At 37.8% G+C, this 13,773-nt stretch overlaps 1 protein-coding gene across 11 annotated transcripts in view; it reads right to left on the minus strand.

Annotated features, from left to right (window-relative positions):
- Nucleotides 1–13,773, minus strand: part of LRCH3 (leucine rich repeats and calponin homology domain containing 3) — a 97,887-nt gene that overhangs the window by 565 nt on the left and 83,549 nt on the right. For 4 of the 11 annotated variants that reach the window (XM_033123648.1, XM_033123632.1, XM_033123600.1 and 1 more), the window contains 2 exons: nucleotides 9,580–9,657; nucleotides 2,892–5,531 (listed from right to left, as the gene is read on the minus strand). In XM_033123648.1, coding sequence (XP_032979539.1) covers nucleotides 5,331–5,531; nucleotides 9,580–9,657 — 279 coding nt within the window. In that variant the 3' untranslated portion in view covers nucleotides 2,892–5,330. Of the gene's footprint in view, nucleotides 2,362–2,889; nucleotides 5,532–6,678; nucleotides 7,396–9,579; nucleotides 9,658–13,773 lie in introns of those variants that run through there. The other 7 variants (XM_033123640.1, XM_033123608.1, XM_033123592.1 and 4 more) reach the window with 5 other exon arrangements.

Genomic DNA, 13,773 nt, shown 5'->3' on the forward strand with positions numbered 1-13,773 from the left:
TCTCTGTAGTTGGCAGGGACCCTGGTGGGTGGGCACACAGCCTTTTCTTTTTTTCACACTTCAGCACTGGGAACTTGTTGTTTCAGCAGGAAGCTCATAAATAAATGGTCAGGTGGAACTGTTACAAAGTCATCTTCATCTTACACTGGAGTCTAGCCAGGCTAAATGTTAAACGTCTTCAGTTAAAAAAGTACATATAAAACACTGAATACAAAAACAGCATCATTTGTTTTTGCATTTTGACATAGAAAAAATTCAATATACTTGATATTCTTTATCAACCAAAACTACACATTTTTTCTAACAAATATAAATTTGAATTGGTTTGATAAAAGTACATTAATAAAGTTTCATGCTATGTGTAAAATTTGAAATAAATTTAAATTTCCATTTATTCCTATGGGAAAATTAGTTCCAAATGTTGCATTATGCATGTCTTCTGCAATTACTTCTTGCATACCATGTGAGTCTTGTACTTTGCTGAGTTTCATTTAAATGACTCAATAATTTGGAAATTGTACTGAGGTTTAATGTTGACTAGAAGGAAAAATACCTATAGTTTAAAACTACACACAACTAAATTCTAAACAAGTCATATGGTTGGTGGGTGTGTTTGGAACTGTAAATATAATGGTCTGGCTCTAAGCACTTAAAAAACATTTTACTTCTGTGAGGACATTGAAGGACTGGGATTTGAGCTCAGATGTTTTATGTTATATAATTTTATATCTAGACAAAGTGGTAATGTTCTGGTGAACTGTTTTCCTTGTGAGAACAAGGAGAAAGCATTATTTTGGCCAGCTACTCAACATGATTTATCTGAAGTCACTTTCAGATGCTGCATTTACATGATCAAGAGAGCAAGAACATTATGCTCAACTGCATGCACTGGTAAAGAAAACCCAAAACAGTTAACAGAAAAAACCCTAGATAACTAGTATTTTCACTTACTCTATTTCCTTGGTTTATAAAGGCAATGAATACCGAAAGATGTCACTGACAACTAAAAGGGGTGCAAAATGTAGGGGAAGAAAGACCCAAGTGGCTTAAACTTGAATAAAGGCTCTTGGCTGTGTGTTGCGTGAGCCCTAGGGCCGGCCTTTCATTGCACCCACAATTGAGTAAATAAGGCTCTAGGTGGAGCTAGTGGAAAAGACAGCAAGCTGTTTTCAAGATGCCACAAGTGCTTTAATTCAGCCTTGGAAACTGGCAGTTACCTGAAAGGAATATAAGAACCTTGGCTTTTCCTTTAATCATTTTGCTTTGTTTTCATAATCTTCCATTAGCTGGGGAGCTGCAAATGTCTGTGCTGTGACTGGAAGGTGTTCACAGGTCCAGGTGTCCTGGGAGCAGCATGGGGGGAGGGGGTTCAATGAAGTCAATGCAGATGCTGAGCAGCTCTAGGTATTAGCTTGAGGATTTGGAACCTGTGTGTGGAGTGCTGGTTTATAAGGTTGACATCAGAGGATGACACACAGAACAGCCTCTAAGTGGTGGGTGGTGCACTGGAGTTGGGGGGAGGACTAGCACACTGGCCTTAGATACAACTGGATCTGTTTCATTGTTCACTATGCAAAATCTGGGCCTTCTACCTTATTTTTGTTTTGCCTTGGACACAACAGTCCAAGTGATCATAATACAGTTTTTGACTTTAAATGTAGCTGAAAAACACAATGGAGTTATTACTGCCCCAAATCATACAAATATCTAGCTTGGAACTGTGGTTTCACTACATGAAACACCCGGGATGTTTGTTGAAAATGCAGACACCCAGGCCTCACTCTAGACCTACTGAATGAGAATCTGTATTTTAACAAATGCTCCAGGAGATTGAAATGAACAACCAAGTTTAGAAACCAGTGGACTCCACAGATAACGATAATGTAGCATGCCTGTGCCTTCGAGAGAGCTAAATATCCTTCTGAGGAAATATTCCTTCTGATGGGTAAAAAAAGTCTACTCTTGAGGAAAGCAGCCAGTTTAGGCTTCAGTATTGGGTTCTTAGTCATGACAGAATTAAGTTTCATTTGTGAAAACCAACCATGTCTTCATAAACAATTCAATGGAAATGGATATAACCTCCCCTAAAATGGAGAAATGAAGCAACATATTCCCGTCAGGAATCACGCAGACAGTCCTTCAGAACATGTAAGAGCTCTGTGTAAGCCGACGGCTGGCAGCGGCATCACGTGGTCCTGTTCTGTCTGCCAGGCCAGGGCCCGAGGTGCTCAGTCCTCACACAGCAGACAACTGCTGCTGCTGTGGCTTCGGTGGGGCAAGTTCCAGGAGAGCCTGGACCGTCACTGCAACCTGGCTCAAACCTTTCTCTTCTAAAATGTGGAGAGGCAAACATAATTGCTCCTGAAATGGGACAACGCGACATAAAAACAAACACAAGAGAAAATAGGATGAACATCACCGAACTGAAAAGAAAAAATTAGCATCTCTTCTCTTCCTCATAATAATCAACTGAAGTATGAAAAGTACCTGGGAAACTGACCTCTGGTATATATGAGTTACAGAGATGGTGTCCGACACTCACTGTCACTTTATTAATACAACTCAAAGTACATACAGATCATTTTGAAAACTGAAAAATGGACAAGTTACATACACTTACACATACAACAGAGGAGAAACAATACTATGGAGTGAAAGCAACACTTCATCCCTTATCAATAAAAGAGCGACAACGCAGATCGGTAAAATGAGGCAGGTGGAAACAGAAAAACAGTTACAAGTTACACCAGAAGGCTCAAGCCTGAAAGATATAATACTATAGGAGAAAGCACTTGGGAAATTACATACCGTAAGGTTGCAAGACTGTTTCATGCCCTCACTCAGACTGCATAAGAGAGGGATGCCTGCTAACCAGAAGGCTCAAGCCTGAAAGATATAATACTATAGGAGAAAGCACTTGGGAAATTACATACCGTAAGGTTGCAAGACTGTTTCATGCCCTCACTCAGACTGCATAAGAGAGGGATGCCTGCTATCTGCATTGTAATCCTGATTGTGAAAACCAGGGCTCTCGAACTAGGAAGGATCACAGGAAGAAACTGAAGTGTATCCTTGAGATTCAGACATATTTGAGAAGCTTTCCCCTACTTTGGGTAATTCAAGGAAGGCCCACTTTGAAGTAGTTAAAAATCTGAATTAGAGAATTATAAAAAAACAAACTATATTTGAAAAAGGAGCGCTTTTCATAGCCTGGTATTAAATTATGGATTAACTTATGCTGGAGAATTATGATGTGAGCTTGGTCAGGAACATCTTCATTACCATATATTTGAAAACTGTTTACATATTTGCTTAAGGAAGTTAAATACTTCTATCCTGTTTGCCTCATTAAGTTGTTTGGTTAATCCTTTCTTGTAAGCGAAAAAGGCATATCCAAGAATAACACCTATCATTGGTTTTTATTTTAAGACTAAATATTTAGAAAGAAAAGATACTGCTCTCACAAAAGACAGAAAGTAGAATTCTGGTTCCATTTAAAAAGAGACTATATTTATTAAAGAAGATAACTAGATCTTTCTCGGCTTTTCATTGGTTCCTACTATATTATTAGGAAGTTTTACAAAAACAGTTGCAATAAAAAAATATAGCAAGTATTTATTCTGAACAGTTATTGGTATTTGTGCTTTTTTTATTTAATACTTATCTGATAAAACAAGGTAACTGCAATCTTTTGTTCTTATAAAACTATCAACTTTGTATAAATACTTTGAGTATAAGTGCAAGTACAGGTTAACTATACTTAAAATGAACTTGCAGAGTGTTTTGCTCTTGAGAGAGACATATTTTCTCGGAAACCAGTTCCCTGGTCTCTTCCCAGTAGTGCCCTGGCCTGGGAGGCGTGTGGTTTAGACAAGCCCTCAGAGGCTCTGCTTCCCCGACGCACACCTTCCAGCTGGCTTAGAGGGAACCCTGTGTTCTGAAAAGAACGCACAATTACTCCCCCCAAGCCACACATGACACAATGTGTTTTTTATCAGGTATTTTTAAAAGGGACAAAACTCCACGAAACTGAATGCTCTCTGACACAGAAACACTGCTAGTGTATAAAACTGAAGTTTTCAACAAAGTATTCAATGTTTCAGCATTAACAGGAAGGAGTTTTTAATGTGGTAAATAACTGTCCCATTCATATGGAAGAAAATCGAAGCAATCAGACTTTTAGGCTGACTTCTACAAATAGAATGTTATATTCTTTGCAACCTCTCTTCATACCTAGTTCAGTTGCCCAATTTTGTTAACAGTTTGGGAGATTCCTGAATGTTCAGGAACATTATTTATAAGAACTAGAATCTGAATGCAATTGTAAAGTAGTTTCAAGCATTAAGGCTGGCAGCTAACATACTAAACATTCCAAAAGAGACAATATTCATTGCCCTGGATACAGAACAGAGACTGCTGCCTAATACTTTCCCTGCTACTGTTCAGATGTAATTTCCTCAACAGCCTATAAAATACAAGTTCACCTATTAAGATGGTTCATATATATGGGGAATTACATAAATTCCAATTTTAAATTCTCAGTAGGATTCTAGAAGTGAAGCTCAGGTAAAGATAACAAACAGTAAACCTGGACATGTGTCTACCCCTGAAAGGTCAGCTCCAGATGCCCTGCTTCTTGGGTAATATTTCACCTGTACGTACTGGGCTCCAAATTGCAACCTAGAGAACCTACATGATCTTGAGACTGAATATTCTGATCAAATTAAAAGTAAGATGAAATGACTAGTGCCTTCCAGATGCCCAGACAGCAAATGCTGATGTGGACCTGTGCCCACTAATAAAGGGAGATTTCAGGGCACAGCTGAATGAGATTTAAGTGACCAGGTGGCCCTTTATCCAGAAAGGGTACAACTATTTTCCTTATGAGCAGCTACTGAAAAGGTTCAGAACTCATAATTCCAACACTTAAGTTGTGTTCAGGCATGGAGAAATGGCCAGATGGGAATTACGTTATGTCATCTGGAAATAAAGTTCTTAGTCATGTGCTAAGAACGGGAACAGGATTGTATTAGTAGAAACACTTCAGCACGTATGACAAGAAAAACAAGGCCACAGGCCAGGAAATGAACGAATGACCAGGAAAAAAAAATACTAGTCTTTTACTCTTTGTTAGTAATCATAAATACTTACTAATGTGATGGGCTGCTCATCTGGACATTTGAGGAAATAATTTATCTACTTTTATCAGTTAACTATTTGATGGCCAGGAAAAAAAAGAGCAACATATGTAAATATTTCTGAATGAGAAACAAACCTCCTTTCCCAAGCACAGGAATGGGGTGGGAAATCCCTGGAATGCAAGCTTTCCACTAGAGGGGGAAGACCCAGTAATAAAGCATACAGAGAGTTAACATTAAAGTACAATAAAATGCCACAAAACCCAAAAGCTGCATAGACAGAGAGACAAAACTGGATTCTTCTGAATGTGCCCCAAGAGAAAGTAACGTTTCAACAGTTCTTTTAACGCTGAGGTTTAGCTGAAGGATGTCAGAAGGGGAACAAAGATTGTCCTGTCCAGTGTGAGCAGGAAAGGAAAACAGAAAAACAAAGTCAGTGGACCAGAAATACAGATTTGAGTATAGAATTCAATATGATCATCTCAATCATATTTAAAGAAACACATCTTGTAACATTCTTCACTATGATGAATGAAAACAAAATGCTGAAAAACAAAACTACAAAGAATCCTCTATGTGCTGAGCTTGATTTTACTATGAAATACCGTGTTTCCCCAAAAATAAGACTTAGCCAGACAATCAGTTCTAATGTGTCTTTTAGAGCAAAAATTAATATAAGACCTGGTGTTATATAAGATCCAGTCTTACAGTAAAATAAGACCGGGTATTATACTACATTACATTACATTACATTACATTATATTATTATATTAGACCAGATCTTATATTAAAATAAGACCGGGTCTTATATTAATTTTTGCTCCAAAAGACACATTAGAGCTGATTGTCCGGCTAGGTCTTATTTTTGGGGAAATACGGTAGCAGAATAAAACTGGTTGGTTGGTGACTAGTGCAAACATTCAGGATACAATGAATAGAACTGGATGCTGGCTTAGGGTTGTGTAAGGCATGAGAGTGGTGAGGTCTGCGAGGGGCAACCTCGTTCTCACAATCATTCTTCCTTATTAACAAAAAAAGAATAGGACAGAAAAGATGGACAAAACCTGGGAGTGGGCTGAGGTGAGGGAAGTGTTCAGAGAAAGCCAGGTAAATCAAGAAGGTTCAAAGGAAGAGGGAAGCCTAATAATCAGGGAAATTTACTACCTGGAAGCCAGGTGTACTGAATGACTTGGTGTTCCTCTAAAAATCAAGTTAAACCCATCTAACCAACTCCAGTTTACTAAAATGTACAAAATGAATCTACAGCCTTAAGGGGCCTTAGAGATCATCTAAACCAGCGGTGTCCAAACTTTTTTCAACGTTTTTCATCAAGGGCCATATGCGGTAAAATACACAAAACAGCCGGGCCACTCACTGGAGGTGAAGTACGTATTGCCTCACCTGGTTTATTTAAGTAAACTAAATATATTTTTGGAATTTGCTGCGGGCCAATTAACAATGGATTGCAGGCTGCAGTTGGCCCGTGGGCCGCAGTTTGGACACCCCTGATCTAAACCCTCTAGTTCACAGATTAAGAAATTAAATAAATAAAACATTACTGGACTTGATAACAGGAAAATATTCTTTTATAACATATAATTCTAGGACATAAGATATTGGACTCAAATAGAATTTTTACCACCCATTATAGTTTTGTGAATATAACATATTTAATAAAAGCATAATAATAAAGAGAATACCCACATGCCCAACCTTATCGGAGGGTTTTAATAATCACCTTACTCTTCAATGTTTCACTCATAATTTAACTTGTAAACACTTTAAATAAAAGTTACACTGAGAAGGGAAATTGTTTGCTCTTGACATAGAATATTCTTGACATAGACTCTGACATTAACATTTAAAATATTAAATTTTATATTACACAATTTCAAAAGTGATTATTATTACATCCCCGATTTTCTTTACAACTCAAACAGAGAAAGTGGGGATGTTTAGGGAAGTCAGAAGGTCCAGAAGCAGGGGAGAACAGAGGAAGAAGAGGGGGCACAGGTGTCTTCTTTCCCTCTATTGCAAAGGGGACCTGAGAATGCGAGTTTGAACTCATGCATTTGTGTACTTATTCATTTTTCCTTCACTTTGTTCTAAGCAAATGACTAATTTTTTTTTAGCAGAAGTAACAGCATAACAGGAACCTATCTATTAATAAAAGTGGTGGTGGTGGTGGTGGTATAGACTTGGGTGGAAAGCAGGGGAGAGGAAGAGGTGGCCAATGTGGAATGTCCACTTCTTCTTTCTGGTGGGGATGAGGGAGAGGAGGAAAGATGTGTCACGATCCCCAGTCAAACCACCCGGTCTTTTAAAATTGTATTGTTTTCTATCTCCTGCCTTCAAATAGCACAGCTCTGATAGGAATGGGATAGGCTGTTAACCATTGCTTGGCAAATATTGAATTAAATACGTGCTTTAAGACACACTAGTTTTGTATTTTGCTGACTGATGGCAGGCAACATTCTGAAAGAATTTCGGTGTATGGACTTTAAATCTGAGACAGATGATGGTTCTGTGAAGTCCAGAGTACAGGTACAATGACTGTAAACACGGGTAAACAGTACTTTTAACAGGTTTGATTAGGCTAATTCTGCTAACATGTCTTCCTGTTTGGGGCTGCTATGGGCACTCTTCTTTCTAGTGCCTCTTTTTAATCTCTCACATCTTTTCTCTGGTTGCCATTTTCTGCACCAACCCATGCAACATTCTTTTGTCCAGAGACATTGTGGTATGGAACTGGGGCAGGTCCTGGGCATGCTTGTATCATGTGCTGATCAGATAGGAACAGCTTCAGTAGACAGAAGGAAAACTGAATGTTAATGTGTAGAATATTATATTACGTGTATTATATTACATGTATGTAACGTGTAGAATATGAATATTAAACCTTCTTGTTAAAATGGGGAAAAAAATGCATGCTATCAGTTTAGAAACCTTACAATGCTCCTTTAATGTTTAAAAATGATTTGTTCTAAGGGAGATGAGGAGCCTTTGGAAAACTATATAAAAAAACGAGAAATTTTCTTTGTATTTGTTCACAGGAACAAAAAAGGTCCTTACTAACTACCATTAAGTGTAAATTTCAATTCTTTTTATAATTCAGCTTTAAAAAAATGCGAAAGAAAAAAGTTAAACATAAATAGTAGCATCACAATCTACTTAATAAAAGGAGAGAAAACACCATGGGAATTCACACTAACTAATGCAGATGCTCTGTGAGCTGGGCTCTTTCTCTTCCATTTTGCAACACGTGAAAGAGCTGAGAGAAGGTTGCTTATTGGATAAGTGATGGACGCTGTGACCTTCTCAACTCATGGTTAGTTAAGAGACAGGAATGGTGAGCCGGATGAAGAGAGAGTCACTGTTGTGAATGGGCTTCACTTTAAGAGAAATAGTGGAATCGTTGAGTCCAGGGGCCAATCGTGGTTTCTGACAGCTAATTAAGAAGGACGTAGAAGAATCATGTTTTTATCCTTGAAGGTTGGACAAAATATGATGACAGGCACTGTAATGGTTGTGGCTAATAAAAAAAGTATCAAATGGTACCAAGTTGCTTATTTCTTTAAATTTATATACATAATTTCATTAAATATAATATTTCTTAAGAGTACCAGGCTGAGTTGGTTTAATATAATTGTTTTTTAAAAGGGTAATGAATAAAAAGTGTATCAAGTTCATGTTCCTTAATCACATCTATAAAGTTTAACTTTTTGTACTATTAAAGGGCAATAAACCTATAAACTGAGGAAGCTGGAGGCAATAAATCACAATAGCAGGATAAGTACCTAGAAATGGCTTCTTGTGTGCTAAATTCCAAAGTATTAGAGCTTAGTGGAAAAATTGGGGAAATCTGAACGAAGTCTGTAATTTAGTTAACGGCATTGTCCCAGTGTTTGTTAGTTTGGATGACCTACTATGTTTATATAGATGTTAACCATACAGGAACTTGGGTGAAGTGTACATAATAACTTTGTGCTGTTTTTTGCAACATTTCTCTAAGTCTAAAATTATTTCAAAATAAACATTTTTAGAAAGTATTAAAGCAAGCATTAGAAAAACTGAAGCCAACTGAAGCATTCTCAGTCTGGGACGGCCTCATTTTGAAGCACATGTGCGGATGTATACAAGTCAAACAGCAAACAGCAAGTAGGAATGTTTAGGAAAATATCACAGTAACTATTTTTGATTACTTAGCATTCATTTTTACAGTATATTTAAATTTATGTGTGTATGATTTCTTTGCTTGGTCCTTGAAAATAATTAAGGAAAACTGCTCAAAAGAATATTGATTGACTCTAGTAACACACAATTACCAACTTGGTTCAGAGCTGGTCCCATAAGATTTCAGATTACTTGCATTTCTGAAAGATTTTAGGAAAATAAACCCCAAGTTTATTTAGACAACATTAAAAAATCGTAAATTTATTACCTGAGGTACACCAATTTTTCTGCAAGCTTCTAGAAAATTCTCCACATTTCGCCGGCATTTTGCCATTGTTAATTTAGGCTGCCAAGGAAGAAAAACGTGGTGTTACTAGCGAAGTTTTAAAACTTTTGCTAACTTTAAAAATATTCTTGCCAACTACTTCATAAACTCAACACTAGATCAGAGGGTCAGCAAACTTTTTCTTTAAAGGATCAGATAATAAACGGTAGTCTTAAGGGCCATACAGTATGTTGCAACTACTCAATTCTGCTAAGAGCCTGAAAGCAACCTAGACAATATATAAACAAATAAGTGGGACTGTGTTCCAAGAAAACTTTGTTTACAAAAATTGTTTACAAGTGCTGCCTTGGACCATAGTTTGCCACTCTTTACTTCAAATATTTATATTTTTTAACTTTTTTTTTTTCTTACTTCAAATATTTGGCTTTGATTTTTGTAAGGCAAGTGCTAAACACAGAAAAATTTTAGGGGGATAGTTTAATTTTTTTTCCATTTTAAAACAATACACACTAAAGAAAATTCAGACGACTGGTGAGAAAATTACCCACAGCCCCATCATTCAAATATAATCATAGTTAACAATTTGGTTCAGTCTTTTTTAAACATATACATATATTGGCTTAAACAAGACATTTATTTTCTCAAATAAAGATAATTTTTTATAAAGTCAATAACCTTTGCTCATGAATACGCTGCACATGCATGTCTCTACTCAATGGTAGGTTTTTAAAACATTTGAATTTTAAAAGATTGGACTAAAAAACTTATTTTTCTGGAAACATCTCTGACGACTAGAAACAGAGAACTGCATCCCATGACCTAAAGTTGTGGTCAGGTTTTTTTTACATAGAGGGTTATGGGCTGCAATTTAAGAAAGAAATATGAATTCCATTTCCCAGAATGATTACCAAACTCAACTGTTCAAATTCATTTGTTAGTTTACAGTATGTTTGAACATCATACATGGAAACCAAACATTTGCAGGGACTCTGACCTAGAGCTTTTATAAATGTAAAAGCCTGTACCATCTCTAGAAAACAAAGGTTTAACTTTTAAATATCTGGGTTTTCTTCAAAGATGTAATATAATACTCTGTCACGAGAAGAGGGAAAACAAGGTAAATACGCATACGTGATAGTGGTTGAAGGTACTATAATCTTGGCCTGAAAAAGGTAGCATGGGCTAGGATTAGCTTTGTTATAAAATCAAAAGGTAACAAGTGGGAAGGAAAGGAAGTAATAATTTTAAAATTGCAAATTGAAAACCTTTCAGAAAGGTGGAGAAGGAGGATACAAATTAGGTTTCTATGGGAGCACCCTTTCTTGCCTATGCCAAGTTCTGCTATAACTGAGGTTAAAAGTTTAAAAAAAAAGAGTGAAACACAGATAGTAGAATCACAATCGACTTAACAGGAAGAGAAAAACAATTATGGGGTTCACACTGGCTAATTCATACTGGAGCTGGGCCCTTTCTCTTCCACTTGTTACGTATAAAAGAGTAGGTTGTTTATTAGAAAAGCGATGCTGTAGTCTTCTCAACTCCTGGCTAAGAGGGAGGTAAGATGAACTGAGGCAAAAGTCACTGTGGTGAAAGCTCCTTGAAGAAGGTGGGCAAATAAAACACAGAACAACTGCTTTCACCTAGAATTTTCATTGGCTAGAAATCCCCCTCACATACCAGTTTCTCATCTGCTTGTAGAAATGGAAGTAGAAACAATGTAACTAGCTTCTCTTATCATGAAGCTTAGCTTAGCTTAGCAAACCAGGACCCTGATCTGAGTTTGGGAGAGAAGCCTGGGGGTGCGTGCACAGGGGCGCTAGGGAAGAGACTCGAGCAAAAGAAGGAGACTTGTTCTACAAAAGAAAGAACCCCACATTTCTGCAACTCTACAATTCAGATGCCAACATCTATGGGAGGGCAGAGTAAAATAGCTCTAACCACATAGGTAGAAAAACAACTTTGTTTCTGTGCAAAGGAAAGGATAAAAGGATAGAGTTCATGTTGCTAAGTTAGAGACTGGTCCAGAAATCACCACCATGTCAGACAAAAAGAAAAGGCGGCTCACAATAATGATCTTGGGCTCTCACTCAGCATTGTTTCCACAAGAACTACAAGCTTCCTAAGACATAAAAAGTGTGTGTGTGTGTGTGTGTGTGGTGGGCAGTAGAACAGAAAATTTCCTTTGAGATTTCCTCTGCACAGAGCACACTTCTGATTGAGGAAGGGGAAGAGGACTGGGGGGACCATCATTTCTTTCCCACTCATTCCTTCCCTTAGCATTTATCTCAATTCCAGGGATGTAGGTGTTTCATAATTGGGATACAACTCTTTCTTATAATCTGATGAAACGTTATGAATCTACTCTTGAGAAGATTCATGAACACAATTTTAGGGAGTTCAATGTGTTTTATTTCTCTAAGCGGTTAAATATTTATAAAACAGTTTCATTTTTCCATATGTATTTTACAATCTATAACGTAAAGCATTGTGTTCTGGTGATAAGGTAAAGAACCTCGGTCAATCTTGCTCTCAAATTCCACTTTCTACATTAGCTCCTTGCTACTTCCTAAGTATTTCCTCTGGAAATGAAGAAGGACAGATTTGTCCTTTTTAAAAATTATTAAATGTGTTTTTTCTTAACTGAGTTGACAGAAACCTGGAAGAACGCAAAGTATGAATAACCTTTCCCTGACTGGCACTGGCCAATGGGACATCAATTCCTATTCTCTTAATCACCACCTTTAGCATCAGAACCAAGTGTTTCAAGTCTTTGGGAGCAGTTGACTTGGGAGGATTACTGCTCTTCTCTGCCTTTCCTACGTAAAACTGAACACTTGTTTCCTCAGGTCACTAAATAAAAAGTGGCTACCTACTTTGCTTAGAAGCAAATGTATGCCTCTTGTTTTTGGATGTGCTAGAGGGGAAAGAGCCATACCAGACTCTTAGGACTTTGGTAACAAAGCAGCTTTTACACTCAGGAGAATAAAGGTCCGTGGGAGGGATAAATGATTTGCATCTAGGGAGGTAGCAAGGTGAAAATCCAGAAGGGGCAACCTGTAGGCCTAGATACAACTACAATGTAAGTAAAGAATTTGTATCAGGAAATGCCTGCTAAATAACCAAATGACCAGAAAAAGAGACGAGTCAAATCTTTTGAAAAGGTCAGACACTGTTAATCATGTTACAAATGCAGTTTCCATTCAGGGCCTCACAACAATCAAATGCAATGTGGGAACCTTGATTATATCCTGATTACGTGAGTGGATACTGAGGAGGAGAGGAGGGAAAGCAGTGATGAAAGATATTCTTGGAACTGGGAAATTTGAATATAACTTGTAGATGCTGTTGGTGCCTCACCCAGTGTCCCTTTACCTAGTCTGTGCACCTATCCTCACCTTCTACCCCCACTCCCAGCTGGCTGCTAATGGCTCACAGCTGTCCCCTTCTAGTTTCAGCCTGATCCCACAGGGAGCACCGAGTATGAATCATACCATGCCCCCACCTTGAGGCAGGGCGCTCATTACCAGTAAGTCATTGGCTATAGGCTGTGGGGAAAGGCAAGGTGGCCTGGGACAATTCTCTGAATATTTAGAAGGTGAAGTCTTATATTTGCAACTTATAAATGATGTAGTTAACACACACACACACACACACACACACACACACACACACACACAGAGTCACAGCAAGATGGCAAAAGGAGATAAATGTCAGATCTAGGTGGAGGCTGTAAGAATGTTCCTTGTATTATTCTTTCATAATAAAAATTTGTAGGAAAAAAGGGAGTGTGTCAACCCAATGTTTGCTCCTTCTTTTGAGGGTTACCACCCTGATTCTGACATTCAGATATGACCAGTAGTCTAAGAAAACCTGCCAGTCACCTTGAATGCACATTCTCCCTTATTTTCCACATGAGGTTGGTCACTAAATCATGTCAATTCTATTCCTGAAATAGATTCATTATTCTAAAATGCAATTATAACCATATTATTCCCCTCAAATTGTTCCAGTGTTTCTTCACTGTCTACATGAAGGTAAACGCTTGTGCCTCCCTGACATGGAACATGAGGCCACTGTCACTTGGCCTTTGGCTTACCTCTCTAGCTACCTCTCCTGCTATGTGTACCCGCACCTTGTGCATGATCTATTCGGAACAACTGAAGAATTCCTTGATTA

This window comes from Rhinolophus ferrumequinum, chromosome 2 (assembly GCF_004115265.2).
Source record: "Rhinolophus ferrumequinum isolate MPI-CBG mRhiFer1 chromosome 2, mRhiFer1_v1.p, whole genome shotgun sequence".
Classification (NCBI taxonomy): Eukaryota; Metazoa; Chordata; class Mammalia; order Chiroptera; family Rhinolophidae; genus Rhinolophus; species Rhinolophus ferrumequinum.